This window comes from Apis cerana, linkage group LG5 (genome assembly GCF_029169275.1).
Source record: "Apis cerana isolate GH-2021 linkage group LG5, AcerK_1.0, whole genome shotgun sequence".
NCBI lineage: Eukaryota > Metazoa > Arthropoda > Insecta > Hymenoptera > Apidae > Apis > Apis cerana.
The window spans coordinates 7,705,560-7,733,522 of NC_083856.1; the positions used below are offsets into that span (position 1 = coordinate 7,705,560).

Here is a 27,963-nt window from a genome sequence, read left to right on the forward strand (position 1 = left end):
CTAATTGGATTATCTGCTTGTTGTTCCTTCGTATATGTAAATTGAACTGATCTAGCCAATGACTGGTTTGCCACGGTGAAATTATACTAGAGGTGATAACTGGTTATTTAATAATTAGACCAATTTTCATAAATCGACGCTAATGAGTGAGCTATCGGTAAGACTGTAATTCATAAGATAAATGGGAGATATATTGGAAAAAATATTCATACAGATCGGTCCCATCGATTCTTCACCATCAATTTATTTCGCATTCCATTGTTTTAGATACATGCATGAAATATTGTCCATATACATATATATATATATATATGTGTGTGTATATAATCAAGATTATTGCTGAAATTTTATAAAAGTGTTTACTATTTTTATTCATCGTAATATTAATACGAAAAGTATAGCATGATATTATCGTAGATTACAATGTATTTTGAATAAATTACATGGTTGATGTGTATATCTGATAAGAAAATATTGATTTAAATTAATACATTCTCAGCTGTACATTTTCGCTACACCATTAAAAAACAAACATTTCTATTAATAAACTTCCGATTTTATTGCTTATAAATACACAGTTATCTACTTAATATGCGCATACATTAAATAATATGTACATAAATACATTTTCTACATAAACATATTATTCATCGATATATACGCACATATATATATATATGTATATATACAAAGATTTTTTTAAGACGCAACCGATCATTGAAACAAACTTTAATACATTTAAATAAAGGAAATTTAAAAAAAAAAATTATCAGAAGAAACAATCCAAATGTAACGTGGAATTATTATTATTATTATTATTCAAAAGAAACGCAGAGATCGGATTTCAAAAAACGGAAGGAAGTGTGACCGCGAGCAACGCTTATTGAGAGAGAGAGAGAGAGAGAAACATGCTCGCAGTTGAAACGGTTTCAATGGCGGAAAGAGGCGGACGAAGGGGAAGGCAAAGAGGCGCGCATTTCGCTCGCGTAGCATTGCCGATTTGCATAGGCTAATGAATATGTTAAATCAATTTCACAAAACAAACGGAGGCCAAGCCGGGCACCGGTTGCTCGCTCGCATAACCAGAGGCCTGTTATTATTGTAATTGCCGCGCGTGCAAAACCGTGTGTGGAAAATGAGCCTAATGTGACGTGTGCGCGGGTGGCTTGGTCAGCATGTAAGCGTTTCGCCGCTTTGACGCGCGCGGGCGTGCGTGTCACTTGCACGCCTCGACAATACTTGGACTCTCTTTTCGATCCTCCGTTCGAATAGAGGCAAGTTGGCGTGCGTGTTGTTGCGACACGATCGATTGAAAACGTAACGAAACGTTTCGTGGAAATTTCTTTGTCTTTTCTCCATTTCGTAACATCTCGCCTATAAACCTCTTCTCGCGAGTCGAATTGCTAGACTTTTTATAGATATCATTAGAAACGCATAAAACTAATGGAGTGATTGGAAATGTATAATATAACTAGTTTCTGCTCGGTTATTTAGTTATTACGCGGTAATTAATATTCAGAATGGTGCTAACCTTTCCATTCATTGCTAATCTATTGGAAATTTATGGGCAAATACGTGGATGATTAATCCGGATAAAATTCGTTTTCCAATCGATCTGGGTTTATTCGTTTTCGAGAATCGTATAAAATTGATCGACAAAAATTAGGGAAATGTTGTGAGTAAGAGACGAATAAGAGGCGGGGATAGGGTCGCTGGTTTTCGCTGAGCCGTGAATTCGGTCGGATCGATGCTTGGACTCGTTCTCCCGAGCATTTATTAAATCGCGGCGTTGGGAGAGGGAATTGTAAACGATTCTTCGCGGCGGTTTACGAGACTTTCTAAGAAAAGGTACGGGGCATTAGGAAACCGTCTGGCCGAGTTTACGAGCCCTTTACGAACGATCCGCGTTGCGAAATAAGAGATCGTTCGCTCTTTCGCTTGTCCGATCCATGAAAACGGCAACAAATGGCTAACAACGCGCGACCGATCTTGCAATCAGTGCCTCGTTGAAAAAAAAAATTCGTTCTCGCAGTTTCAAATGTTCGGACATTCTTGTTTCTAAGATATGAAATATATATATATATGTTGCTTGAATACTGGGATCTAGGGGTTACTAGATGTTAACTGCGCCCTCTTGCGCAATGAGGTTTAACGTTGTTACTAATGACGTGATGTTACGCGATATTAATAAATCGTTTTTGCATAACAACACGCAAACTTTTCAGACCAAATTGTAAGATTGATATTTCATTTTAGCCGTTGAATTATTCCGCGAACGAGTCTTACGATTAATACGAAACGTTAACATTTAAAATTCTAATTTTTCTTTCCTAGTATCGAAAAATTATATCCAAGTTCCCGTAAACTTCTAAATTTCTCGATTCGAGACTTATTTCAACCTTCGTCAAATTTTAATTTACAAATATCGTATCCGTCCGTAAAAAAAAAAGAAAAAAGAAAAGGATGAACGTTGATGAGAAGCAACAAAGAGTATATTTTCTGTCGGAAAGGTTAAAAAAGTTCTCTCTCACGGAGTCGAAGGATCGGCTAGCCTAGAATAGACACCAGGGAAACGTCGAATGGTTGTGCACGTGTCGAGAGCATTACGCAGACCGAGCGTGTCATTATATCGTCATTAAATCGGTGTGCAGTCTTGATGCGTCGTTTTCGGTAACGACCTGGCTCGTTCCTAGCCAGAAGGGAAAACCGCCGTTACGGAAGTGGCGCGCGAATCGTCTTCGAGTCGATTGAGGTTAATGCAAGAATTAAGGAAAACGTCTCTCGGGTTTAGCTCGCCTGGGTGGCGCGCTACACGCACACAACGTACACGCATACACGCACACCGAAGCTGAAGCTGAAGCGCGTCTCCTTTAACGAAATAACAACTGAATTCGACTCGGTTCGCTCGCGCGAGAAATTTTACGTGACACTTTCTTTTTATGACGTTTTAATGGCTGCTAACTTCCACCGCGCCGTTACGTCGCGCTGTTTGTTTTCTACTTGTTATATACGGGTGGCCCTCGTAATTCTCCCTCCAGTCGCTTCGCCTCTTTATTACCACAAGTGAGAGAATATTCCTCCACGGTGAGTCAGGGAAACTGAAACTTGGAGATCGCGCGAAACGCCTATCGAGCGGTACAGGGAGAAAAAAAAAAAAAAAAAAAAATAGAAATCTATGAAATCTCTGAGTGCGAGCGATGGGTGATGATACAAAGATGCGGAACTATTATTGCGCTATTAACTCTTTCTGTGATGAGTAATCCCTCCCGAGATAATGCAACGTAATGCAACGAAGAAACATCTCGAGATATTCATACATAAAGTGTTCCTGGAAATCGATCTGATCTGTTATTTATTATTTCTAATTTGCAAAAATCTTACTTATTCAAAGGTGAAACATTCCATGGACTGGAAACGATCAGTATACCCGCCATCGTATTGCAAAACGATACGAATCTCTCGTCTCGGGAGATATACTTTAGATATACATTAACCTTGTTGTTCTTAAAAATATTAGCCACTTAATTACCAATTCGTACCGATGGAACGACTACAATTATTTATTTATATTATTTTCCATCCCTAATTCTCCCAAATATCGCTACCAACTACTACTAAAAACCCGAAAAGGGGTTAAACGAAAAAAAAAATAACTGAAAGGACGTAACCGATGGAAATAATTAAAAACCGCCATCGTCGTATATACCGCCTTCCAATTCCACCCTTCTTATTGCGAACGATACGGATCGCTCGAGCCGCGCGTATTTCTTGTAAGAGACGTTAACGACGTTAAGACAAGACAAAGAACGGCTAGGCGAGTAGAGATAAAAATGTCTCCGCGCGATTTCCAGCGGTGTTCCTCCACCCGGTCGGCGCCCGCACTTTGATTCTTTTTAATTGCGCGCGTCGGTTGATCGAGAGCGGCGGAATAACGTTCTCAGGGGCGCCTTAATGAGAGGGAATGCTAAAACGGCCGCGGACCCCGGCCCATTTAGCGGCCAAAAATTGCGGAATACCGGGGACGGGAGACCTCCTTTCGCGCGGATCGCGCTCCGAAGATACGTTTCTCGAACGATGTTAATGTTTCGCCAGATCTTCGCCCTCTCTCTCTCTTTCTCGCCATCCCGCTATACGCGCGTCCCTCTTCTCATCCACCTTCGCAAGTGTACCGGTGATAAGGATTCGTTCAAAGAAGCTCGAGGACGTATCTTTCGAGGGATATTAACGCTACCGTGACCGCCCACGTTACACGTTGCCATCGAATATATATATATATATATGCGTATATGTATTCGTTATCGGCCCCCTTTTCTCATTTTGCTCGAAGATATTCGATCAGCGGAACACGCGAAACGCTTTAAAACGCGTCCCATTATCGATTTTCGGGGGATCACGGGGGAAATGAAATTCATCGAGATAAAAATTTCTTCCTCGTCGCCTCTCGATTCCCACTTTTCAAGTTACGACTTCCTGTCCTCCATCAAAAATAAAATTGTTATTGCCGATCGTTTACGCACCACCACCACCACTGCTTCTACTACTATTACTACTACTACTACTACTACTATAGTGTTTGGGTTCGTTTAACCCAGTGACCGACAGAGGCAACTCAAGCGAGCTGTGAGAGAGTTAGATTATTTACGGTTATTAGCGTATTCTTCTTTTACATTTCCAAAGTTGGACCAACACGATTTTTTATTCTCCACCCTTTCGCACGACACGATTCTCCATTCCTCTTCTCCAACAGGATTCAAAATTTATTCTTTCGTCGATGTTCCATGACTTTCCATCGGAAATGAAATCGTTACCGTTTGTTATATACGTGTTATTTACGTATGGTACACGTCGGTCTAACCCAGTGACCGACAGTGGCAATAGCATCTGACAGTCAGATGAGAGAGAGGGAGAGGTAGAGTGTTGGTGGCAGCAACCGTAGACGGAATTGGGGGGACGAGTAGACGGTTGGGCGGATGCGTCGAGTAATGTGCTTCCGGTTATCGAACGCCGTCTGAAGGTTGACGACGGGAATTTCGGAGTTCCGCTGCGACGCAGACTCCTGTCGGCCGGCACCTGGACCTCTCCACACCGGGACACGTCGTCCTGGACGAGGTCCTGATCAAACAGAACAGCCAAAGGAAACATCTGTCGACGAAACGTTTGCCTCTGATTTTCGAACCGTTTACATATCCGAACGAACGAGAGACGAAGAATTTGGAATTTTTCGAAGCCGATTCAACGCAGAATTATATAATTTATCGTTTTACGATAGAATCCTTGAAACTTTGGATCAGTTTATTTACATTTACCAGAATCTTTGAGTGAAATTCAGGTTAGGAGGACGATTCGGCGAAGGAGAAAGGTTTTGTAAGAAGGGTGTATGATGGATCAAAGGGGAGAGTTTCATCAAACCGAATGTTTGCTCAATGATGAAGATTGCGGTGGTTTATAACGATATGGCGTGTCATAACAATCGCTGTGGGCTGATCCCTGATTCAAATTTTTCTCCCTGCACGATGCTCGCGAAAATCGTTTGAAAAAAGAAAAAAGAATAGAAAATTAAAATTAACTCGTTCCAACGAATGTACGTACGAGCGAAATTTTCTTCATACCTCAAATTTTTCCATCATTCTCTTAGACAAGAAACGTTGTTGCTAACTTGAGATTAACGCGAATTGAAAATGGAGTAAAAGGGTACGATCGTTCGCGAGTTAGAAACGAGCGGGAGGAGGGATCTAAAAGCGACTACGGGCCGCCGCTTGTAATCCATAAAATCGACGTTACATCGTTTTCTAAGGCGAGGCCTAGCTGGCCGATAGAGTGCCCCTTGTTCCGCGGCTTTACGTCGTTGTAAACACGAGAGTCGGCTTCTCCCTTGTCGGCCGAATACGCATTTAATTAAAGGCCGTGGACATAATCGTAATATGATAATTATACGGTGAATCCGTGTCGCTACCGACGAAGCGGGCATAAAACATCCACGAGAATCGAGCCTCGCGCGGAACACTTATCTTAATCGATTCTAGACGGATGGATGAATACGACCGTTTTTCCGCGTTGCATTCTTTTACACATTCTCGTTAATTCCTCCTCGATCGACGTTTTCCTTGTTATCCAGCATTCTTTCCTTCTTTTTTTCCGCGGGTACAGGTTTTTTCGATCGATCGCCGGAAGAAAAAAATCATCCTTTAAATAAACGATGATCTCGTATCGTAATTTTCATAATTAAGCGATAAGGAAATACGATAATTCGTATTTATATTTATTATTTCAAAAATAATAGAATGATTAAAGATGCGTGGATAACACGTCAATCGCCGTAACATATTAAAATATATTAACGCGACAGGAAAAATAAATGATAATATCGAGAGAGAGAGAAAAATGTATATCGTTAATCGATGTTAATATAAATGGAAACGGGAATAGAAATCGAGGAAAAATTGCGAGGAGGGGAATATCGTTACAAATAGAAACACTTATCCGATAAGAATCTCGGGAGGATCTTTCCTCGTTCGTCAGTCGAACGCCGTACCACTTCGCACATGCTGACGGTTCTTCTTGCTGGATATCTCTGCTAGATCGACCTTTACGCTGATGTACGGTCACTTTTCACGGATTGGCGCGTAGTTACGGTAGTCGGTATCCTCGTTCTCCTTTCTCTTCCTCCTTCGCTTTTCCCGCCAGTGTATCGCTCGGATCTAAAACTAAAAACTTACTAAACCGTGTCTGTTTGAAGAGAGAGAAAAAGGAAAGCAAGTTGATTCTCGTTCATTCAATCAAACCGATTGCTCGGAAGGAAAAATGCATCTTCATCCGATGGGGTCAGGTGAAACCCAGCAATCTGTCGCCTCTCGTCTACGTTTTCTATAAAGGGAGAGGATTTAGAAAGCGTGACAAAGACCGTTAGTTCGACCTCTGTAATTTTCGTATCGAAATCGAGACGCATCGATGAAACTTGTGCGTATTCTCTGTAAATTTGTTCGGTTCAGGACGATCTCGAATCGAAGGGATCTTTCTTCTCGAGCAAAATAAAAAAAGGAAGAAAAAAGAAAAACGTGGATTTGTTGTAACCGGCTGACGCCGATGAGAGAGGGAGAGAGCGGAGTGAAGCCGGGTCGGTCGGACGTGAAATCGAATTAACGCTCGCGACTATGCACCTGTTAGCGATGTTTACCTGGTCTGTGGCTTTCCTGCGAGAGAGAGATACGGCGCGAACACGCGCGGTGGCCAACACCGTAATAATAGCTTGGCATGCGAGAGAGCGCGTTGCGTGTGCCCAGTGACAGCGCACAAGCGCAGGAGGCGCGCGAGAAAGCGGCCAACCCTGCCCACTCTCTCCTTCGACGCTCTCGTGAATTCGAACGAAAAGGGAGAACTTCCTCCCTTCTCTCGCTCTTTTTCTTGGTTGGAAAGAAACCGAATGATTCGTGACGAGGAATGAGGTAAAACGGAAGCCAAGTGCGAAACCAGTGCTGGTTAGAAATCGAGTAATAATATGAAATCGAAACTCGTACGTGGACAAATAAGATTTCGAATCTTTTTGAACCACCGTTGAAGTGAAAAGAAAATTTTTCCACGTCGAAATGGTAATTGGTTTCTCGGTTGGGATATAAAGCTTCAGAAAAGGAAAGAGTTACGAGAGTAAATCCCCCTTCCACTTGGGCGCAACACGGGCAAACGAGGAAATCTTGGCGATATTCTCACGAAAGGCCGGGGAACAGAACGGTCTCAATTACCGGAGGCGAAACCGGAAGCAGCGGCGGCGGCTCTGTTATACGGCGACGGTCCATTCATTCATTCGTTGCGACACGAACGCGAAACCCTCGGCCGCTTGTTCTTCCTGTAAACGGTGCTCGCCTCGAGAACACGACCGCTCAATTACGACCTTTATTATTAGCGCGCTACTCCAGTCGTCGTTCATTATGCCAACCTCTTCTCTGATAACGAAACGCATGGACGGCTAATAATGACCGTTTATCTCGACACGCGGCCTCGCTCCTCTCCCGATCGAGCCAATATACACACGATTGTGTGCTGCCCGGAAACGGGGCATTGAACGGGTCAGAATGAAAATTCTTTCTTTGTTCTTTCCACGTTGCCTCGTTTGGAATCGAGGATGCAAATAAAATTAAATTCCATCGCGATATGGTAGATCGAATTTTGATCTTTGCCTCGACTACGATGATTATCTTAAAAGTTGTATATATTCTACGAGACGTCGTGAGCGAATCCTTTTCAAAAAATGTTTCACGCGCTCGAATCTATATTTGATCACTCATGGGAGATAGGCTGGGATTCCTTGACTCGGAGGCAGTCACACACCAGTCTTCCTCCTCGAACACTGCCGCTACACTTCGTAACAATTTGCATCGCGTACCCGATTCGCACTCTCCCGATTAAATATGGATGCATTTTACTTGTACGGATCCGTATATATCCCGCGAAAAGGGGGATGTATCCCTTGGCGATCGAGGGAGAGGGCACGTGACACGGGTGTGGCAACGGTGAATATATCCCGGACGAGGACGAGACCGAGTGACAGACGGCGAACCGCATGTCATGGCCTCTCCGGTTCGCCTTATCGCGCCTCTGTATCAGATCCACCCTCGCCACGCCAGGGGTTGCGGCCCTGGTCACGTCGACGACGTGGTTTCTCCAAATATTCGTGTCCGCTCGGTTGATCCATTTTCTTTGTCCACTGTTACCAGATTTTTCTCTTCGATCTCGTTACACTATTTCAGGAATTTTATTTGGAAATTAGGCTGGAAGGGATATTGGAAGAAAAGTTTTACTTCTGTCGCAAGTAATATTATTGGGAAATCATATTTTTTGAGTGTAGAGAGACATTGTCAAAAGTTAATTTTTGGAAATCAGATATCGCGAAAAGTTATTAGAATGTTATTAAATATTCGATATTGATCTAATATTGATTTTAGGAATTGTATTAATTTTTTTTTTAAGGATTGGAAGTTTATCGAGAGAATGGATCGAGATTTGTCATTTCGAGTGTTCTTTAATTGGAGATCCTTTTCGATTTATCCCAGGGACAATTTTGCGGCTGGAAAAGTAGCATTTTCATGGTCTGTCGGATTTTGAGAGACTTTTGCCGTTACCCTCGATCATGTGTCCACCGTATGTGTACGCTGGTATGCGTCGCACAATGTCTGTGTAAATGCGTTAGCATATGCGAACGGAGTGCTTGCTAGTCAAGGTTTCTGTTCTCTCTCCGCCTCTTTTCTTCTCTCTCTCCAGTCCATCAGTGGCTCTCACGAATTTCTTTCCACTTGTAAATCCACTCATCTTTAAAATGAATTCTAAAAGTATATATGTGCAATCGCAAGATTATTTTTTAATTTCGATAACTCGTGAATCCAAGATTCGTAAATTTCCATCGATAGCCAACTAATTTTAGACACGTTCCAAAAAAAAAAGAACGGATTTCCACGGTTCAAGAATCCAAGGAATTATCATCTGCGATCCGTCCGCCACACGTGACAGCCCAAACGAAATTCCATCAATTTTCCACCCATTGAAAACATTTCCAAACGCCATTCCAGAGATTTCACCCTAATGCAATTCGCTTATTACAACAGGAGCCAGCAGGTGCGACTCGTCATCGAGACCTTCCTAAACCGCCAATGCGCACACCGCCCCTCTGCATTTTCCTCTCGTTAAACCGCGCCAAGTAAAGCATCGACAGGCATCCTGAATAATTTTCGGATAAACGATCTGGATCTGGCCGGAAAGACAAAGCTGGACGTTGCAACGCGCGTATTTAACGACTCGAGACCATCGCACCCTCGATTATTTTTCGCTAATGAACGTATATAATAGCTTAGGGGGGGCTTGGGTGTCACTGTCCACCGCTTAATGCGATCGCAGCTCACGATAAGATGCTCGGCCTCTTGGCAATCGTTAGCCTCTATGTACGCACGCGCCCTCTTTATTCGCTCGCGCGCATGCGCCAAGGAAAAGATTTATTCCTCGCGCCCTCTCGTTAAAGATCCATCGATCTTGATTGGCCGATGTTTCTAAACGTTCGATTTGCATTGTAAATCCACGGTATCTATTCGCCTCTTTTCGCAGAGGGAGAAAGAGAGAGAGATTGGGAGAAAATTGGGTATGCAAGAAGAGATGGTCGATGGCAGCGTCGAAAGATTGGATAATGCTCGAAGCTGTTTCGAGAGATGGAAGGATTGGTTAAGGATAGTTGTTGGAATAATATTGTCGTTGATGATATCGAGGTTTTAGAAAGGGTGTCGAGTAATGGTAACGGTGTCGACGTTCGAGTGGAGATTATGGCTGAAGAAACGAAGGGGGCTTTTCGAGGCAACGAACCGTGGTTATTGATATAAAATCAAAAGATACTACCTTGATATTATTATTACCGTATAATATAACCGGACAATACAAAGCTACGCAATATATGTACGATAAACGTCTCGTTACTAGTTTAATAGAGCACGAAGATCGTGTTGCACTGCCAATCGTGTGTAAAATGATCGACAACGACTCGTTACCTCGTTCGATGAGTTTTCGTCTTTGAAAATTCAGAGGAGAGAAAAGAAGAAAGAGAGAGAGAGAAAACTGCAAGGGATGGGAAAAAAGTTGTTTATCGATGGAATAATAAGGGAGAGGAGTGGAAGGTGACCGCCTTATCCCGAGGGAGGCGAACGCAACACGGGAAACCAATTAGCCGAGGAACGCCGCCACCGTGCCACTAGATATGAGTCCGAGAGCGGTTCGTAGCTGCTGGTTCGACCTTGTCGTTATACCATACCGGTCTGGTTCCTGCGTTATCGTTACCTGGCGAGCCTCGTAGACGAAGCGTCGATCGACGCCGTCTCTTAAAATCCTTCTGCCCGGTCTCCAGATAGGTAACAACCACACCTCATGCGGGTCGATCAGTTACGTATCTTCCTCCTCCTTCCTCTCTTCTCTTCGTTTTTTCATCTCTGTTCGCGATGCAAACGGTCTCCCGTAATAGCGAAGATTTTATCGTCAAAGAGAATTTTTCCACTCGACGATGTGGGCTCCTCCATAAAGACGAGTTTCGTGGGATTTTTCGATATTAACAATTAATATTTTTATCTTAATATCGATAATACGGGCAACGTGTGTAGTCGTAACAATAATTGGCGAGCGTTAAGATCGATTTAACATCGGAATAAAATTTGAAAATTAATAAGTTACTTGTTAACAGGAGAAGGAGAGCAAGAATAGACGCTTCGATTCCTTTCAAATTTCTCCTCTCCATATCTTCGAATTTTCTTAATAAAATGACCGTTCTCGACAAAGCTGTTCAAAATGAATCATCGTTCGATCATCCAACAGCAGTTTAGCCAACCGTGGATAAGATATCACGTGCATCCTTTTTTACTCGTTTTCGCATGGAAATGATCGCGTTGCTCGACCAGTTTAGACAAGGGGACCGGCGACGGGGAACGTGGAGACGAGATATCGCGAGACGCTCGAATTGGGAAGGAAAGAAGGAAGGAAGACGGGAGGACAGGTTGGAGGCGACGGTTTTTCACCGGACCCGCCGCGGTTTTTTGAACGAGGAACGATCATTTGGGAGTCTAATTTATACGGCGGCTAAATTAAAACGAATGCGTCGGCCTGGGCCGCGTCTGCAAATCTCTGCGGGTTCCTCGGCGAGAAGGAGAGTCTCGCATGCGAGGAAAAAGAGGACGAGGATCCCCCGGGGAAAAGAGAGAGGCGACTATATTGTGATTAGGGAGGAATGTTGATTAGATCCATCAGCTGGTCGAGTGTTGGCCCTCCTTCCTTCGCTGAACCTTCTTGAAACTCTCTTTCTCTCTTTCCTCCTCTCTCTCTCTCTTCATCTCTCTTACGCGTCCCATTCCGACCGAGAGAGTCTGTTTGAACCTCGTGAGCTCACGAGTTCACCGAGACTCGTGTGAAACTTTGCTCTGCGAGAATTATTTATTTTTCCAGAACGAAACTTTATTCCAACGTTGTTTGCTCTGGACAAAGATTAGGATTTTTAGGATTTCCTTCCAATTTGGTTATACGAATACGATAAGATTTCAAAATTAATAGATGGAGACTCAGAGGCTTAGAGTAGAATCGTATTGTATCATATTCGTAAAAATAATGCACGGAGAGATAATTAAGCCAGACCGATGATGATTTTGACGAAATTTATTTTGACTTTTATGTTGACACGAGATGAGATTACACGCACTTATTTACTGTCATAAATATGTAATACGCTTCGGTTTGCGTCACGGGTCAATGCTTCGTCGTGTTGATAAAAAAAAAGCAAGTCTGAAAAAGCAAGCAAGGAGAAATTAAAATCTCACTCTTCCCACTAATATTTTAATCGATAATTCATCATTCGACCGATTCATCCGATACGTTCGATTTCGTATTCCGCGCGCCGATTGCTAGTCGAAACATGGCGCCATGACGTTCCCTCACGAACAAAGGCTAAACACGCGGACATTACACACCTAAACACGAAACATCGAGCATGATGCGGAATGTCAATACGTAATTGCTCCGCAATTTATCACGTTCGTGCATTCCTCGGTTTTGCAACGATCGCATGATCGATATTTCTAAAATTAGAAAAACATAAAGGCCCCTTTTTCCTCGTCTCTTATCAAGAATTAGAATAATTTGAGAGTAAAACTCTCGACGATTCCCCTCTGAGAGTATTATTCTCGAGTCGGACAGCAACTATTTCAGTGACGAATCAATCAACCTTCGAAAATAACTCTGGAAAACTTTATTCTTAATTTTATTTCACGTCCTTATTTCGGGTGGGCGTCGAACAAAGCGCAGAATAAAATTAGAAAGACAAAAATTCCCTTTGATCCCCAACCCTCCTTTCTTTTCATCTTACAATAGTCAGCGTTTCTGCGAGTGAGCGTCGAGCGAAGCGCAGGCTCGATAGCGTAGGTTTCGATAGGTGTGAAATTAACTCGATGCAATAAACGTCATCGACAAGCTGCTCGTTTTGAAATAATTGAACCCCGGATCGACGTGCACGTGTCCGTTTTATTATTTATAATCGTGGTTTGCGATCGCCGCCGATAAAATGGCGTTGATGGATCGTAATGGCGAGTACCGGTGAAACGGTCTACCATATTGTTCCCGAAGAAAATTAATGTTTCGTTTTTTTTTTCCTTCCCTCCACCCCTCCGATTTATATATGCGGGCACGAAGCACGTGCAATCGCGATAGCGTTTAAAGACGTCGTTACCTTTGTTACAACAACTTTTGCGCTATTTACCGATCTCCGTGTCGTCAATTTCTAACGTCATAGATAACGAATATTCTAGGAAGTCGTAAAGTTGCGTATCTCGAAACTGTAGGACTGATAGTTTGCCCGCTATCTTAACCTCAACCTTGTTCCTTCGCAGCGAGCAACAGTCCAGCTAATATAGCTTTCGCTTCTCTTTCAAACTTTCCCGCCAAATTGGGAAAGCGTTGAAGATTCAGTAACATATTGTCACCTTAATTCCAATTTTTTCCCAAGCTTTCAAAACGATCCTAATATCGTAAAAAAATATCCAATCGTCACCTTATCCTCAACCTCCCCTTTCCTCCCTCCATCGGAAGCAAGGTCCAAGATACCTTAAAACCCGTCGTTCTGCGGTCTGCGGATCGCGGCTTCTACTTCCGCGGCTGCGCACTTCCGCGGCCGGAATTCCATTACCGGGGAAAATGTAAATAATAATTGTAGCGTGCTGACATAAGCATAAGATAATCCGTGGAGCGGAGGCGCTGGCTCGGCAATAAATCGTAATTTATGATCGCCGAGGACGGCCTCCGGTATCGTCGAGAAATTCAAGACCGAACCGGGACCCCTGTCCTCTCTCTCTCCTCTCCCCGAGCTTCCCTCGTCGTCTTCCTCGTCGGCCTTCTCGCAACGCCAAGCCGACGATCATTCCGCGTCGCGCCCTCGACACTCGTCGCTATCGTCGTGGCCGGCCTCCGCGCCTGTTTCTCCGCCTCCTCTTCGCCCGGCCGAGAGACGACCTAGACATCCACCGCCGTGTCTCGGATGAATCTTGTGGCCTCCTCCGCACGCTCGTCCCATCTTCCTCCCCTCGTCTCCTCTCCGTCTCATTTGGTAAAGAATCTCGTCCTCGTCCCTCCCGCTATCGGCCTTCCTCCTCGTCGTGGTCGCGCGACGCCTGCCCGCTTTCGCTCCGTAGCTGCAATAAATTAATCGCGAGAGAGAGAGAGAGAGAGATTTACGTATCTCGACCGTAAACCAGTCAGCGAGAGTAATGCTCGGCCGCTAATTACATAATTATACGGCATTATGTTACGACGACCAATTAATACGTGGGTACAATGACTCGAGGAGGCGCGCGCGAGCGCGTAAGTCATCGGCTCGCGCGATCGACGCGCCGATAGCGAACCAGCGTCGCCCGTCCGCGCCTCGAACATCGGCCTTTATTATAATTTATAGCCCGCGCGCGTGTCGTGTGATCACCATTGTTCCATTCCACTCTAACGTCCTCCTTTCTTCCGCAACCTCTCTTCCACTCTTTCATCTTCCGATCTGGGAACAGGATCAGGACGATCGACGATGATCGTGGAAATTTTTCTCGTTATGCGAAATCGGGGAATACGGGGTTTGTACACGCGTTATACAGTTGTTTCTACGACGAATAAATGAGATGGAAATTGTTTTGAAAGATCCTTGTTGATCTATATATATATATATATGTATGTACGTATATAGGTTATAAAAAAATTCGTATGTATTATTAAATAGTGGAATTATTATCGATTAATTAATCCAAGAATGCCATTCACACCGATCGTTCCAGATCCGTTGACAGATCTATCGATCAATTACTCGATCGCTACCTCCGCGTTATACACGCCTCATCCAAGCGATAAATCTTTGCCGCGACGCGTAATAATCTTATGCAATCTTATATGTATTCTATCTAGAGAGCTCTCTACCACCGTATCCCATGCTTCTTTAACACGCGTCTACATCCGTTTTTTCCAATTTCTATCGGAATAGATCCGAAAGTGTAGTTTCTGTCACATCACTTGTGATTACAACGAGCCAATAATCGAACAGATTATCGATTACGAAGAAATCTCGTAATACGAAAAAAAAAAAAAAAATTCGTATGTTTGCAATTCGTTATGCAAAGATTCTCGAGATCGAGGCGAGTTATTTAAAAAGCCTCGTTTCACAATAAATACGATCGGTAAGTCGGTGTATTTCCACAGACTTTCGATGAGATCACGCGTTACTCCTTTCACTCGGGATGATAGCGGCCCAATCGTCGGCCCCGGTTTCGTCACAGATCACGCCATCATCGTCGCCTTTTCTTTTTTTTTTTCTTTTCATTTTCTCTCCTTTCGCCTTTCGACCCCGCGTTTTCCGTGGCGGGAAGGGCGAGCGGGAAGGAAACGCGGAGACGCGGCCAGAGCGGGGGTGGAATATGAGATGCGGGCAAACTGATTTATTTAAGGGGGCAGACCAGACATCCGGTTTGTCGAATTACGCTTTAAGAGCGCCTGTAGACGGAGTGGTAGATAAAAACAGTGAGATGGGCAGATGAGAGAGGAGGTGGAGGAGAGGGAGAGGGAGAGGGAGAGGGAGGGAGAGAGATAGAGAGGCCGGGCAACGAGGTGGAACGAGACCGCGTATGCCCGTCGACCCGTTAACCGTTTATCATTGCATCGACACGAGTCACGCAGCCGGACCCTTGCCTGTCCATTTAAAAAACGAAAAAAGACCGGCGGGACTTTAGTAGGAAGTGACGTCACCGGGGACCAAAATCCACCTTCAAACCGTTTTGCCACTATACCATTGAATTCTTCTTATACGTGTGCGCTTCTATGAGCAGCAGCGTGTGTGCGATCACTTACCAACTGTTTATATAAACACATATCGCACCGTGGCCGGCATTCAAAATGTATAACACGGGTCAGAGTTAAAATAAGATACGCGTCTGAAGTCCTATAAATCGAAAAACTGTTAGTTTAGAAGATGATCGAATATACGGTTAAATTATCCTTTGATAATAGAATAGTTTTTGATAAAATTTGGGATACCTTGAGATTCGTTCAGAAAAAAAAAAAATAGAATAAAAATTCTAAAAGAAAAGAATCGTCCCTGTTCTCGAATCCATGAGAAAGTAGATTTTCAGATAAGCTCATTACATCGATTCCGTTGATTACCGCGATTCGTACAAACAATTGACGAATGGCGATTGTACACTGTCGTTCGTAAAGAAAAGATCACAAGTATATCCTTAATCCATACTTCAAGTTCAGCTACTAAATTTATAAATTTTATTACCTTGAATTGATCCCTCTCTCTTTTTCTCTCTTCGTGAGATAAACAATTTTAAAACAATCGTGTTCGATTTCGCGAGTCCACTCCATAACGTACTGTCTTTCTTCATTTCAAGGCGAACGAAGGGATAGATTTTAATCGATTCGTCAACACGTCCGGATTAAACTCGCCGATCTGAACGAGCGCGGCCGACAAGATGATCTTCGCCTCGTAGGTGACAATGACAAGCATCTCGCCCTTTTGTTTCGTACTTGCTGCTAGTAGGAAGCAATCCAGCGACAACCGATGCATTATTAATGTCCCCCCATTCCCGCTTGTTCCCGCTCTTGTATATAGTCGGTCGCGCGGCGTACACTATATCCTCTTGGTGCCCGGGGAGACGAGAGCGATCGCGGGGCCCCTTCAAATGAAAATTAAGACGTCCCGGACGAGAATTATGTGGAATTAATTGGAACGTGTACAAACTTGTGCCTATTCAATTTTCCTTCCCATTAAATCTAGATTAATCGTATCTAATCGGGGCCAGCACCGATTATTATTGCTTTCGTTTCGTTTCATAATTGTAGAGAGAAAGAGGGAATTTATCATCGATCGTGCGAATGATATAACTGTTAGAAATGTCGATCGAAAGATGCGAAGCGAGCAAAGAGATGGATAGATGGAAAACTTTTTATTTAACTCGTTCAAGCCTCTAGAAAATATTCTCTGAACAAGCTCCGTTTTTTCAAACTTTAATATACTGGATTTAATTATCTTAATATTTTTAAAAACACTTGATCCGAAGAAAAAGAAGAATTTGATTCTCGTCGAATGGAGAATCTCTTCAAAAGTTTTCATTGGGCGAGAAAATTGTCTCCTCGCAGCAAGGAATTTCAATGGCAATCTCTCAACGTCGTTTCTTCGTCGTTTTTATCTTTCTTTTAACTTTTTCTTTCTTTCTTTCTCTTTTTTTATTTTTTCCTCCCCTCAAACGTTTCCCTCATCGATACACATCGCGCGCGCATCGCCCCTCACGCGCGCGAGTGTGACTCTCCGACGCAGCAGGAAGGTCCTATAGATTTGACCGTGTAACGATTTTAACCAGATACGACCAATCGAGAGAGAGGGGGACCGGAGTCGGGTACATTATCGCGAAGATGACGCCTGTGACAGCATGTGGGAGTCAGCTGTCACTCATTGTTGCCCCGCCAGACGTGATATATCCAGACATTTCGCTTCGTGATACCACCGGCCTGCCTGGAATTCTTATCCTACGACCTCGGGCCACGATCGATACCGTTGCTTTTCGCGTAAACACGTATGCCTGAAACACTTGGAAGAGATGTTCGATCATTTCTCTCGTATGGAAACAAAATTCTCCGATAAGGATCAATTGGAAATTTTCCATACGTGTGATACGTATATGTATATGGTACTTTTTTCACGATACGTTTCGATTATTTTATTATTCGATGAGCGGGAGAGGGAAGGAGGGAAGGGAACGAATTTGTATTGGAGGTGTTGGATTCGTATTACACGTACGGTTTGTGGAATAGAAATGCGCACGAGCAACGTGTCACAGCCGGATTATTATTTTGCTTGCGTTCGATGCGTGTGATGGAAGGAAAGTTTCATGACGTGATTGAGAAATGAAGCGATCGATTCGAATCGTTCGTTTCTTCTTCGGGGATCCTCTTTTATTAATATTTCATATTCCGTCGATGCATCCTCGTATCCGATACCTTCATGTGATTTTAATACGTCCATTTATAAGAGAGAGAGAGAGAAAAAAAAAGAGAAAAGAAGAAAAATTGTCGACGCTCTCAATTATACGCCCTTCTCTTTTCGATTTTCTAATGTCATCAAGAACGAGACATTCCAACTTTATTTTACAATTTACGGTATTTAATCCGATTAAAAGTACACCAATCTTTCTTTAACGCGTAACAACGCTCAAAAATAAAAATTCATTGGCAAAATTAATACTCCTACATCGCATTACTCCTATGTTAAAATCATCCGAACAATAACCATCGCATGGTTGATGATAGAAAAGAAAAGCATTTCGAAATTTTCCACCTCTTTCTCGCCTCGAGAAATCTCGTCTGTTAGATCTATCACCCAATCTAAACGGAACAATTAGGCTCCCCGATACCCATGGGCCCCCTCTCCCATCTCCCCTCGGCCACGGTATGGTATTCCTCGCACGGGGCCAGCAATTTGCCGTGCGCGTATTTTCCCGAACGGGCTGGCTCGGGCTGATTATCACACCGGCTACACACGCGGAATAATCGAGCAGAGAGACAATCGGCCGAGGAGAGAGAATATTCAACGTTTGCCGCGCGCATCGTTTATTCGTAACGATCGCGCGTCCTCCCGTCCCGATCGTTTATGCGGTGGGCATTTTCGTGGCGGTGGTACGTGTGCTCCGCCTTTAATCGAGATCGAAATCGGCCCGTAGCGGGCCCCCCCGTCAATGGTATTTCAGTGTATCGGTGGACGGGCCAACGCGGCATTGCCCGCGCACGCCTCGCGGAACAACCCTTTCTCCCGCGGACGTGACGTGTGTCTGACGGACCCAGAGCCGAGGGAGTGAGAGAGAGAGAGGGGGAGAGGAGAGGGAGGGAGGGGAGGGGCTCCTCTTTCGAACGATCGTGTCGCGCGATTTCCTCGTAGTCGTTTCGATTGCCTCGTGCGACAAGGGGATTTAGCCTGCAATTGTCGTTGTTGTTTTCAAACGTACGCTCGAAACGCTTGTGTCGTTTTTTTGTTTGTTGCAGAGGCCACCCTCCTCGTCGCTCTCATACCCTGGCGCGGGCGGCAACGAGGACGCGCGCAGCCCCGGAAGCGGGGGCACACCTGGACCCCTCAGCGCACAGGCGCCCGCTAGTTTGGACTCCTCGGATCCCGGTAAGTGATTCCTCTTTTTTTTCTTATTTGGAATTTTTTCGCTGGGAATGTAGGCAATGGTGCGGTAAATAATTGAATCTGGAAGAGGAAGTGGATATTTTTGATAAGTGTGTAAAGAGAATGGGAAAGAAAGGATAATGGTGAATTTGGTATTTTGTTCATTTTGGTAAAGAACGATTTATATTAAAAAAATTTCATATTACGATTAGATAGATCTTTGGAGGTTGATTAAATAATTGGAAGTTGAAACGAAGGAAGTTAGAAGTACGTAACGAATAAAGAGAGGATTAAGTGGAAGATAGAATTTTGAATTCGCAGTTTTGTAAATGACGCTGGTTCCTCCCGTATCGGGGAACAAGTTGATAATTTATCGTGAGTTAAGTCGATGCAACTTTCTATAAATCCTATCAATGGATGATAGTTTGATAATTGCCAGCGATAATAACTGAACTACCAGATACTTAGGCAAATATTCTTTCATCGAAGTGCAGAAACTACCAATGAATTTACTAGCTTCCAACAATTCGATAACAGATCCCCAACTCAATTACTTTAATCTCCTATTAATTTACCATATCTCCGTTTTTATCCACCGAGATAGTCATTAGATTTAATCTGTCACGATTCATGGTCGCTCTGTCTGCCATTAATCGCGATCGACGTTTCCTCAAACGTTCGATAAGAGAAACATCTTAATTCATTCGTCGTAAAAATTTGAAAAATTGCCAACAACAGATCAATATTCTCTTTAAAAATACAACTCGTTAAAATAATACACCTAACTGAATAAATCCTTTCACTTTCTTTCCACAATTATACAATGAATTCAAATGAATCTTTCACATCAATTTAACGTCCCAACTTTCATTTCATCGATCGATTTATAACAAATTTATCTACCATAAAACTCCGCGTTTATTATAAATTATTATTATATTATAAATCGAGTAATTGAAAAGATAAGAAGAGGAATAAGAGAGAGAGGAAGAGAGAGAAATGAATCGATAAGAAAAAATAAATTATTCCTCTAATCATCGGTGGATTTTCCATCGACGTTCGTCGAATGTTTATCGATCGCACGAGAATCGAAGCGGCGTGGATCGTGAGAAGATTTGGAATGGATCGATCGGCGCGGATCGATGGACGAAACGCGGTCTCCGCGTGTACGAGATCGACGGCGTTCTTCAGGGCTTGGCGCGTTAATGACGATATCACGCGACGAGAAACGGCTTGATGACAATCAAGACGCGACTCGTCGGGACCCCACGGACCTTCTGCACGCCCTTCAAATTTTACGAACACCGACGAGCGCGCGTCAACACACTATCAAACATGCGGCAACGCCATCGTTCGGGCTAATGAGCAACTCGTCGCATTGGCGTAGCACTCTCTTCCTTGTTTCCTTTTTCCTTTTTCTTTCTTTTTCACCGAAATTCTATCGTTTCGAACCACCATGATGGATTTGAAAGATACCGGGATTATCTTTGTCGCGTATCTGTTCCGCGATAATTTTATTCCGACGAATTTGCATGTCTAGATTTTTTTTACCGATTAATTTACACACCGCACCTGCTCCCTCCAAATTTTTATTACCATTTTCTAACGTTCAAACAACTTGTACCTCCGTTAAGTTTATATAATAATTTTTAATAGTTCCAACAATCTCCAACAAACTCGTCGAAAACGTTTCAATTTTCTAGAAAACGTATCCTCTCGCTTATTTCATCGGAAATCTCTCTAAAGCTTAAACGATTAAAGCGATTGAAACGATCGATTCATTCTTAATATCAAGTTTGATATATTTCGAACGTGTCTCGACATAGCAGAACTGCCACGATTTTCCCTTCTGTTTGAACACGAGAAAGACGAGAGGGAATGAACGAGAAGCATCCCAGAAGCTGAGTGGCGAGGCGCGCCAATGGTTGGTTGGTTGGCCGGGTTCAGTCAGTCACCGGAGGGTACACAAGTTCACGACACCATCCCATAAAGATTCATTAAGATCCGCCGTCTCTATATATTCGTTGTGTCGTGGCAACGTTATAGAGCCGCGTGGCGTGCCAGTTTTCTCTCTGTTGCGTGTGTATAGGTGTGTGCGCGCGCGCGTGTGTTTCTGTGTGTGTGCATATTATATCCTCTCACTTTTACGCCCGTGTAAGTATAATACACGGCCGAAACGATTGATCAATAACAATCAAAAGCGTGCGCCACGTCGATCAAGTAGGGACGGCTCGAGGAAATCGTGTCGCGGTGTCTTTAAGCGGCGCTCTCGTTTCATCGTCCTCGATTGTGATCTGTCGTGATAACGCGTTGATAAGATGTTAGATCGATTCAGTTTTTTCCATCCGTACGTGACGAGAGATTTATTTCTCGATAATTGTATTTTTCTGTGGATAAATTGCAATTTCAAATGATGTCTCCCATTTTTTGGAATTTGATGTAGGTTAGAACAACATATGGAAAAGTATATTATAATAATTTTTTAATATTGGGTTTGAAAGACTTAGATGAAAGATAATTTGTTAAAGATTTTTCTTCGGTATCGGATAGATAATTCTAAAAACAACTGTTACGTAATATTTGACGATTCCAGTATTACCTGGAAAACTTTCACTTCGCCATTTTTACGTAGCACGGTTGTTATCGACTGTTTCGAAGATACGTGTATTTTCCATTTAGCGTCTTATTAGTATCGATCAAACATTGAAAACTGGTATCGATGAAACAAAATTGGATTTATCATAGTATCGGCGAGAATCGGAATTGAAATTCGAATTTTAGTTATATCGATAAGGATCGATTCACATATTCGATATTATACCCATTCCAGTTGGACCTGTTCTCATACCTATTTCATATCCTCCTCTCTCTCCCTACTCCATCACAATTCAAAGCCTCAACAATTTTATTCCTGTTGATCGAAGAAAACCTAATCCAAATCTAATCGTCGAACGGGATCAATTGAACTAAATAAACAACTAAATAACTAAACTCCACCAACAAATTATTCAACCGCGAATGTATAAGGAATAAAAGGTGAATCGGAAAGGGAAACGCTCATTATCCATCGAGTATCTCCACGTTCGCCACGGATGATGTCACGGTTTCTTCTCGTTAAAGGAAGATTGCCGCTCGCGTATTTGTCACAGGGCTTTAAAATTCATCGCATGATGAGAAACGTCGGCTCGTTTCGTGACGAGATTTCGATCAGCCACGTTCACTCTTCGCGATTCGCTCGTACGTACGTAGCTCTACGTACCCGTATTAATTAAGCGATGCTAAACGGTAACGCAACACCCGCGAAATCAAACTTTGTCTTCGCGTTTCACCGCGATCAGCACGCGAAGCATGCCCTTATCCGCGACCGTATCTCGTACCACCTCGTCGGGGAATATAGCGATCGTTATCCCATCGTTAGCCAACAACGAAATCACAGCGATTAAAACGTTCCTCGACTCGTTGTCCAAGGCTTCCGCTTGATCTTTTCTTTTTGCGACGTCGATCGCAACACAGGGACGGATGTAACGAAAGGGGGCGAGAGGAAAGAGTTATATAGATCATTATATAAACGTTATTTCGCGTTTAAACAGAAAATTTAAACTGATCGCTCGCAAATTCTTTTTTTATTCTTTTCTTATCTCCACTTGCCGATTCGCGAATTATGAGTATAATTTTTAGTTGTAATTTATTCGTCTAAAAGGATGAGAGATATAAGTAAATCAATTATATATTGCAAAATATCTTGTTATTTTATTAATTTTAACGTTTTCTTCACTTCAATCGGAGATAATTATTCCGATCTTGAAATATATAAGTAATTTACTTATTAATTAATGTGTGAAAAAAACGAATGAAAAGTATACTTATAATTTGTTATATATTTTATATATATCTGCCTTCTTGATCCGTCACTGGCGGGAGAACCGGATATCGTGGACGCGAGGATGAGAAGACGCGCGGGATGGAATTCTAACGTGATGAATCGTAGCCTCGAAACTGCGAAAGAATTTTCACGTATAAAAGAGGAAAATGTTTCTTCTCTTCGTGTCGAAACATGCTGCAAAAAGAGACTTTCTCCTTGATTCGCGTGCTGTTGGAGAGAGGAAGTTGTTTCCACATTGATAGGTTAATGCATCGCTCGAGCCGGGGAAATCGAGGGGTTGACGTGTTAACTTTTCCAAGATTAGAGGGAAATTAAATGCATCGATCAAACGTCTCTTATATTACCGTTTCAATTAAACAACACTTGGAAAACTTTATAACGACTTATTCTTAAACTGTGCGACGATTAACTTTCTACGGAATCGTACGAATATTGTTTCAATTCATCTTATGGTACGTTTAGCTTCTTGTTGCCGATCAATAATATTAAAGACACGATAAAAATGTTCAGCGACCATACCATACGATTGAGAATCTCTGTTCTAAATGCTGTTCAGCGAATCGATTCTCCTCGGTAAACGAGGTAGCAGTTCGCATGCTATTCTCTCGTTAATCCTCAATTACAATATTGTTTATACCTCAAACGACCCAAAGAATCGCGAAGACCATACGTCGCCTTAAATCGTCCCCGCGCGTGGAGATCATCGCACGTTTTTCCCGATCTTTACATCCGTTTCAACAAACCGTTTCGACAAACTTACGAAATTTTCTTTATCGTCCGATTGTTCGGATCGTTCGGTCAGTTTAATTCGATTCTCGGTTGCCTAAGCTCCACCAAAGTTCAGATACGATCGAGGTTGTCACCGACGGACGAGGGATTTGCTCGGCCAAGGCGGCCATTCCAGGCTTTTCTTCGCCGTTCCACCATCCCTGTCCATCGGTCCTTTTCGTCGTTTCCCTCTGGTCCATGGGCTCGTTAACGTGCCGGCTTGTTTGCCGTCAGATATCATCTTCGACGGGGGTCTACGTTGCGTTGCCTTTGTCCGCGGCCGTGGAACCTAATTTCTGTCCAATTCTTGGATCCGTGTGCACCGCTGTTTTTTCGATATCGGAATGCCTGTGATTAATAAGTTTTAAAATAATACGATCGCGAAAAAATTGATTAGAAGAATTGATTAGTAGAACAAGATAACTCAATAATCGTAGAAGCGATTTATAAAGCAGTGATTTTATCGAATTTTAAAATTTTGCGAAAAGACAGTTAGAACAAGATTCAAAAACGGTGGAGGAAGAATAATTTTGTGACACGAAGCTCGAAACATTTTGATTGGATTAAAAGAAGTATCGACCAATAGAATTTGTTAAATTCTGGAACAAGGTGATTGAGAAATCGCGCGAAAAGTAAAAATAGCTGGGAAACAAGTTATTGTAATTGGCTTGTATAAAAAAATAGAATCCAGAAATAATATTCTTTCCACGGCGATATAATAAATCCATTAGTTTAATTTTATGCTCCGTTTCTCACTTCTTCGTGAAACTGGCACACGAATGACTCACGATCGATCGTGACATCGTTCAACTCCGATTGATTCGATCGACGCGACATTGACGTCGTATTGAAAAATGAAAATCTTTTTGTTTTTTCCAACGATTTCGAAAATTCGACCTTTGTCGAAGATGTCGGTCTTAATTGGCGGGACGATCTCGCTCTCCTCGAGATCTATCTCTCGTCTCGAGCCGCGTGCATCGATACGCGGCGTCGTTGGGGCGGAATATTTTTCCAGGACACGATGGAAACGCATGTCAGCGTCACGTGGGAAGAGCGCAGACGCGCGGGCATTAACATATCGTGTCGCAATCGCTCGCGGATAAACACGTTCGTTCTCCCGCCGAGGCTAGAAGAAAAGAGATTCTATCTCGTCTAGGTTGGTCGATCGCGATACGTACCCGATGAACAAAGCCCCTCCTTTCAGAGAACGGTCCCGTTCGTTCGACTCCTTTGCTTTGTTGCTCGTCGTGAGAAACCGTCAATCGACGCAATAAAGCGTCCTCCATACTCGACACTCTAAACCATTTGACGTTAACGTGTCGATCCGACTCGTGCTGGTGAGTCAGATCGTTTTTCGATCCGTTGTGAAAATTTCAAAGATTTTTTTAATTTCGATCCCGTTCAAACTGAAGTCGAAACGGATTTTGCTTTCGATCTTAGTTAAATCTCCGTATATTTCAACTATATTTTAAAATATAATTCTCCTTATCTGCCCAATCATCTCTTCTCCAACAGATTTTGCTTTCTCCTCCGTTCCGTCCGTGAGATGGTCCTAAACTTCGATACGAATACCCGGTTTTCTCGGCTCGGAAGGAGGGGGGCTTCGTTAGCTTAACAAGACGTCGATCTACGATCTAAAGCAGCGGAAGACCGACGGCGGAGACCTCGAAACAATCTCCCCGCTCTATCGATCCCTCTATCTCCTATGTGCGCGGAGAAGGGGAGTAGACCCTCCCCGCCTCTGCGTTTTTTCCCGCCATATCCTCCCGACTTTAAAGAGTTAGATCGACCCTCTCGATTCGGCAGGAACGAGTCCTGTCAACCGAGAGGGGGCCGTCCTCTTCTCCCGTTCCCGTTCTCTCTTCCTTCCCCTCCCCCTCCTCCCTCTGCCTATTCCTAGACTTGCCTCCTCCGGCAACAACGTTCCTTCCCCTCCCCTCCCTTCCTCCTCGACGTTTGCCAGTACTTTTCTTTCTTTCCGTGCTTCTCCGTGAGGTAAGAGAATCGACTTAATCGACGGTTCGTCGACTTTCGATTCTTTCGCCTCTCTCGTCTCCCCCTCTTCTCCCTCCTCCCTTCTCCTTCTCCTCCTCCCTCTTTCTCCTGTTCCCTTTTCTTCCTCGTGTCGAAGGAGGGAAAAAGTCTGGGGACCAGATATCCTCCGGTTTCTGACAACTATCTGGTCAGAACGGTTGAGCAGGGACGGAGAAAGAAATAAATGAAGAGAGGATCGAGGAAGAGTGTGATACGAAAGAGAGAGAGAGAGAGAGAGGGAGAGAGAGAAGGGAGCGAGGAGGATAGGGGTGAGAGCGTGTTAAAGCGTGTACGGGGACCAAAGATCACGAAGAATTCCTGGAAATCGGCGCACGTGGGAGAGGGAGGCAGAGAGAAGGAGGAAGATAGAAGTAATGAGGCTGATTCTCTGTTTTCTGTGTTTTCAGCGAGCGGCGGTATCGGCCGGTTATCGGGGCCTTCTCTTTTTTTTTCTCTCTCACTCTCTCTCTCTCTCTTCTCCCTTCTTATTCCTCTCTTCTTTCTTTCGTCCCTCGTTTTTCTCCTCGTCGCACTTGTGTGAGGCCGCCATCTTCCGCCCCCGTGTTCCCCGAACGGAGGTCCCTGTTTCCTCCTTTCGAGTTTCCCTAGCGCGGCATAATGAGGCCTTCATGTCGTGAACTTCTGCGCCTTGTAACCCCTTTTTCTCTTGCCGATCGGCCTCTTTGCGTAAAACCTCGTCGAACACGGGTCCCGGATACCGGTTGCCTCCCTTTCCACGTGTCTCTGTTAACCACGGTTTAAGAATACGTATTTTCGTGACCCTGGAATCTGTCCCTGGAATCTGTGCTTCTTCTCTTTCTATATGGATCGAGCCAGGAGATAGTTATTTTATTAACTCGGGATAAAGATCGTTCGAAATTATTTTTTGAGAATACCGAGGATCACTTCGTACGAGAAATGTCGTGTACGTCTCGCTCGACGTAGAATTCTCACGATGAAATGTGATCGGATAGTTTGGATAAATTTTCTTGGAGAATGTAAAATAATTGAATTCGGGATATTTTTTTATATTTTTTTATGTCAAATGCACGATTGTTCCACAACAGATCTTCGCTCGACGTCTTCTTTATCTTCACCTCGATTCATCCACGCTTTCCTGGTTCACGGTTCACGTACCGAAAAACGAGCAACCGATAAGCGAGACGAGTCTGATGGCACGTGGGGAGCGCAGATGCGCGAGAGTGGATCGTCCGTGTACAAAGTTTACGATCGTGCAACAAAGCGGCGGTCCAAGCGTCACGACGACATTGGAGTTAATCGGCGCGTTAATGAATAATAAAATCGCGCGTCAGCACGGTGGCTATCGATGGCTCGCGGTTCGATAGCCGGGACATGACACCCGGCGTGGAACTCTCATTAATATTACTGTTTACTATGCCGTTATAATCGCGGATTTTTCCCTCTCTTCCCACCACTGTCAGGGTTCATTGATTTGAATAATTCCAGATTATCGCGCTTCCTCGCCCGCTTCTCGGTAAAACGTCGGCCGATCGTGGCGCAAAAATTCCTTTATCGGGCGCGCGAATCGCTGACCGCGAATTCTTCGGCAAATGGAACCGAGATTCCTCGCTTGAGAATGCCGATCAACCGATTTCAATATCAGTTCCTCTTTTTCCGTGATTTTTTTATTCAATCACGTGATGTAATTGTGAAGATTTTTTTTTTTTCGAAAAAAGGATCGTTCCTCCATATATCTTATCTTCGTCATGTTGCGTAATTTTAAACTTTTTCGGCTATATATAATTTATCTTCGTTAGTAATTTTAATAAATTGTATCAAGTAAAATAATGATAGTGTTCACGGTGATAATAGTGATCGACGATAGAAATTCAATAGAGTTTTAAAATCTTTCATTTACAAAATTTATCCAGATCGAACGTGATTCATATAATTCATCATTCCATCCGATTCCGATTCCTCTTTCGGAAACTCTTCGTCCAAGAATTCAGAGGTTCAAAAACTTCGCTGTTACAATTGAACATATTTCGATGATGTGCTCTTTTCCCAAAAACTCTGTCACAGATAATATCTAATATCTAACGGGAACGCCAAAAATGATCGTTCA

General features: G+C 43.4%; 1 protein-coding gene across 8 annotated transcripts in view; it reads left to right on the plus strand.

Annotated features, from left to right (window-relative positions):
- Positions 1 to 27,963, plus strand: part of LOC107994307 (homeobox protein homothorax) — a 483,716-nt gene that overhangs the window by 161,041 nt on the left and 294,712 nt on the right. For all 8 annotated transcript variants that reach the window (XM_062074850.1, XM_062074849.1, XM_062074848.1 and 5 more), the window contains one exon: positions 19,066 to 19,195. In XM_062074850.1, the coding sequence (XP_061930834.1) occupies positions 19,066 to 19,195 (130 nt within the window). The remainder of the gene's footprint in view (positions 1 to 19,065; positions 19,196 to 27,963) is intronic.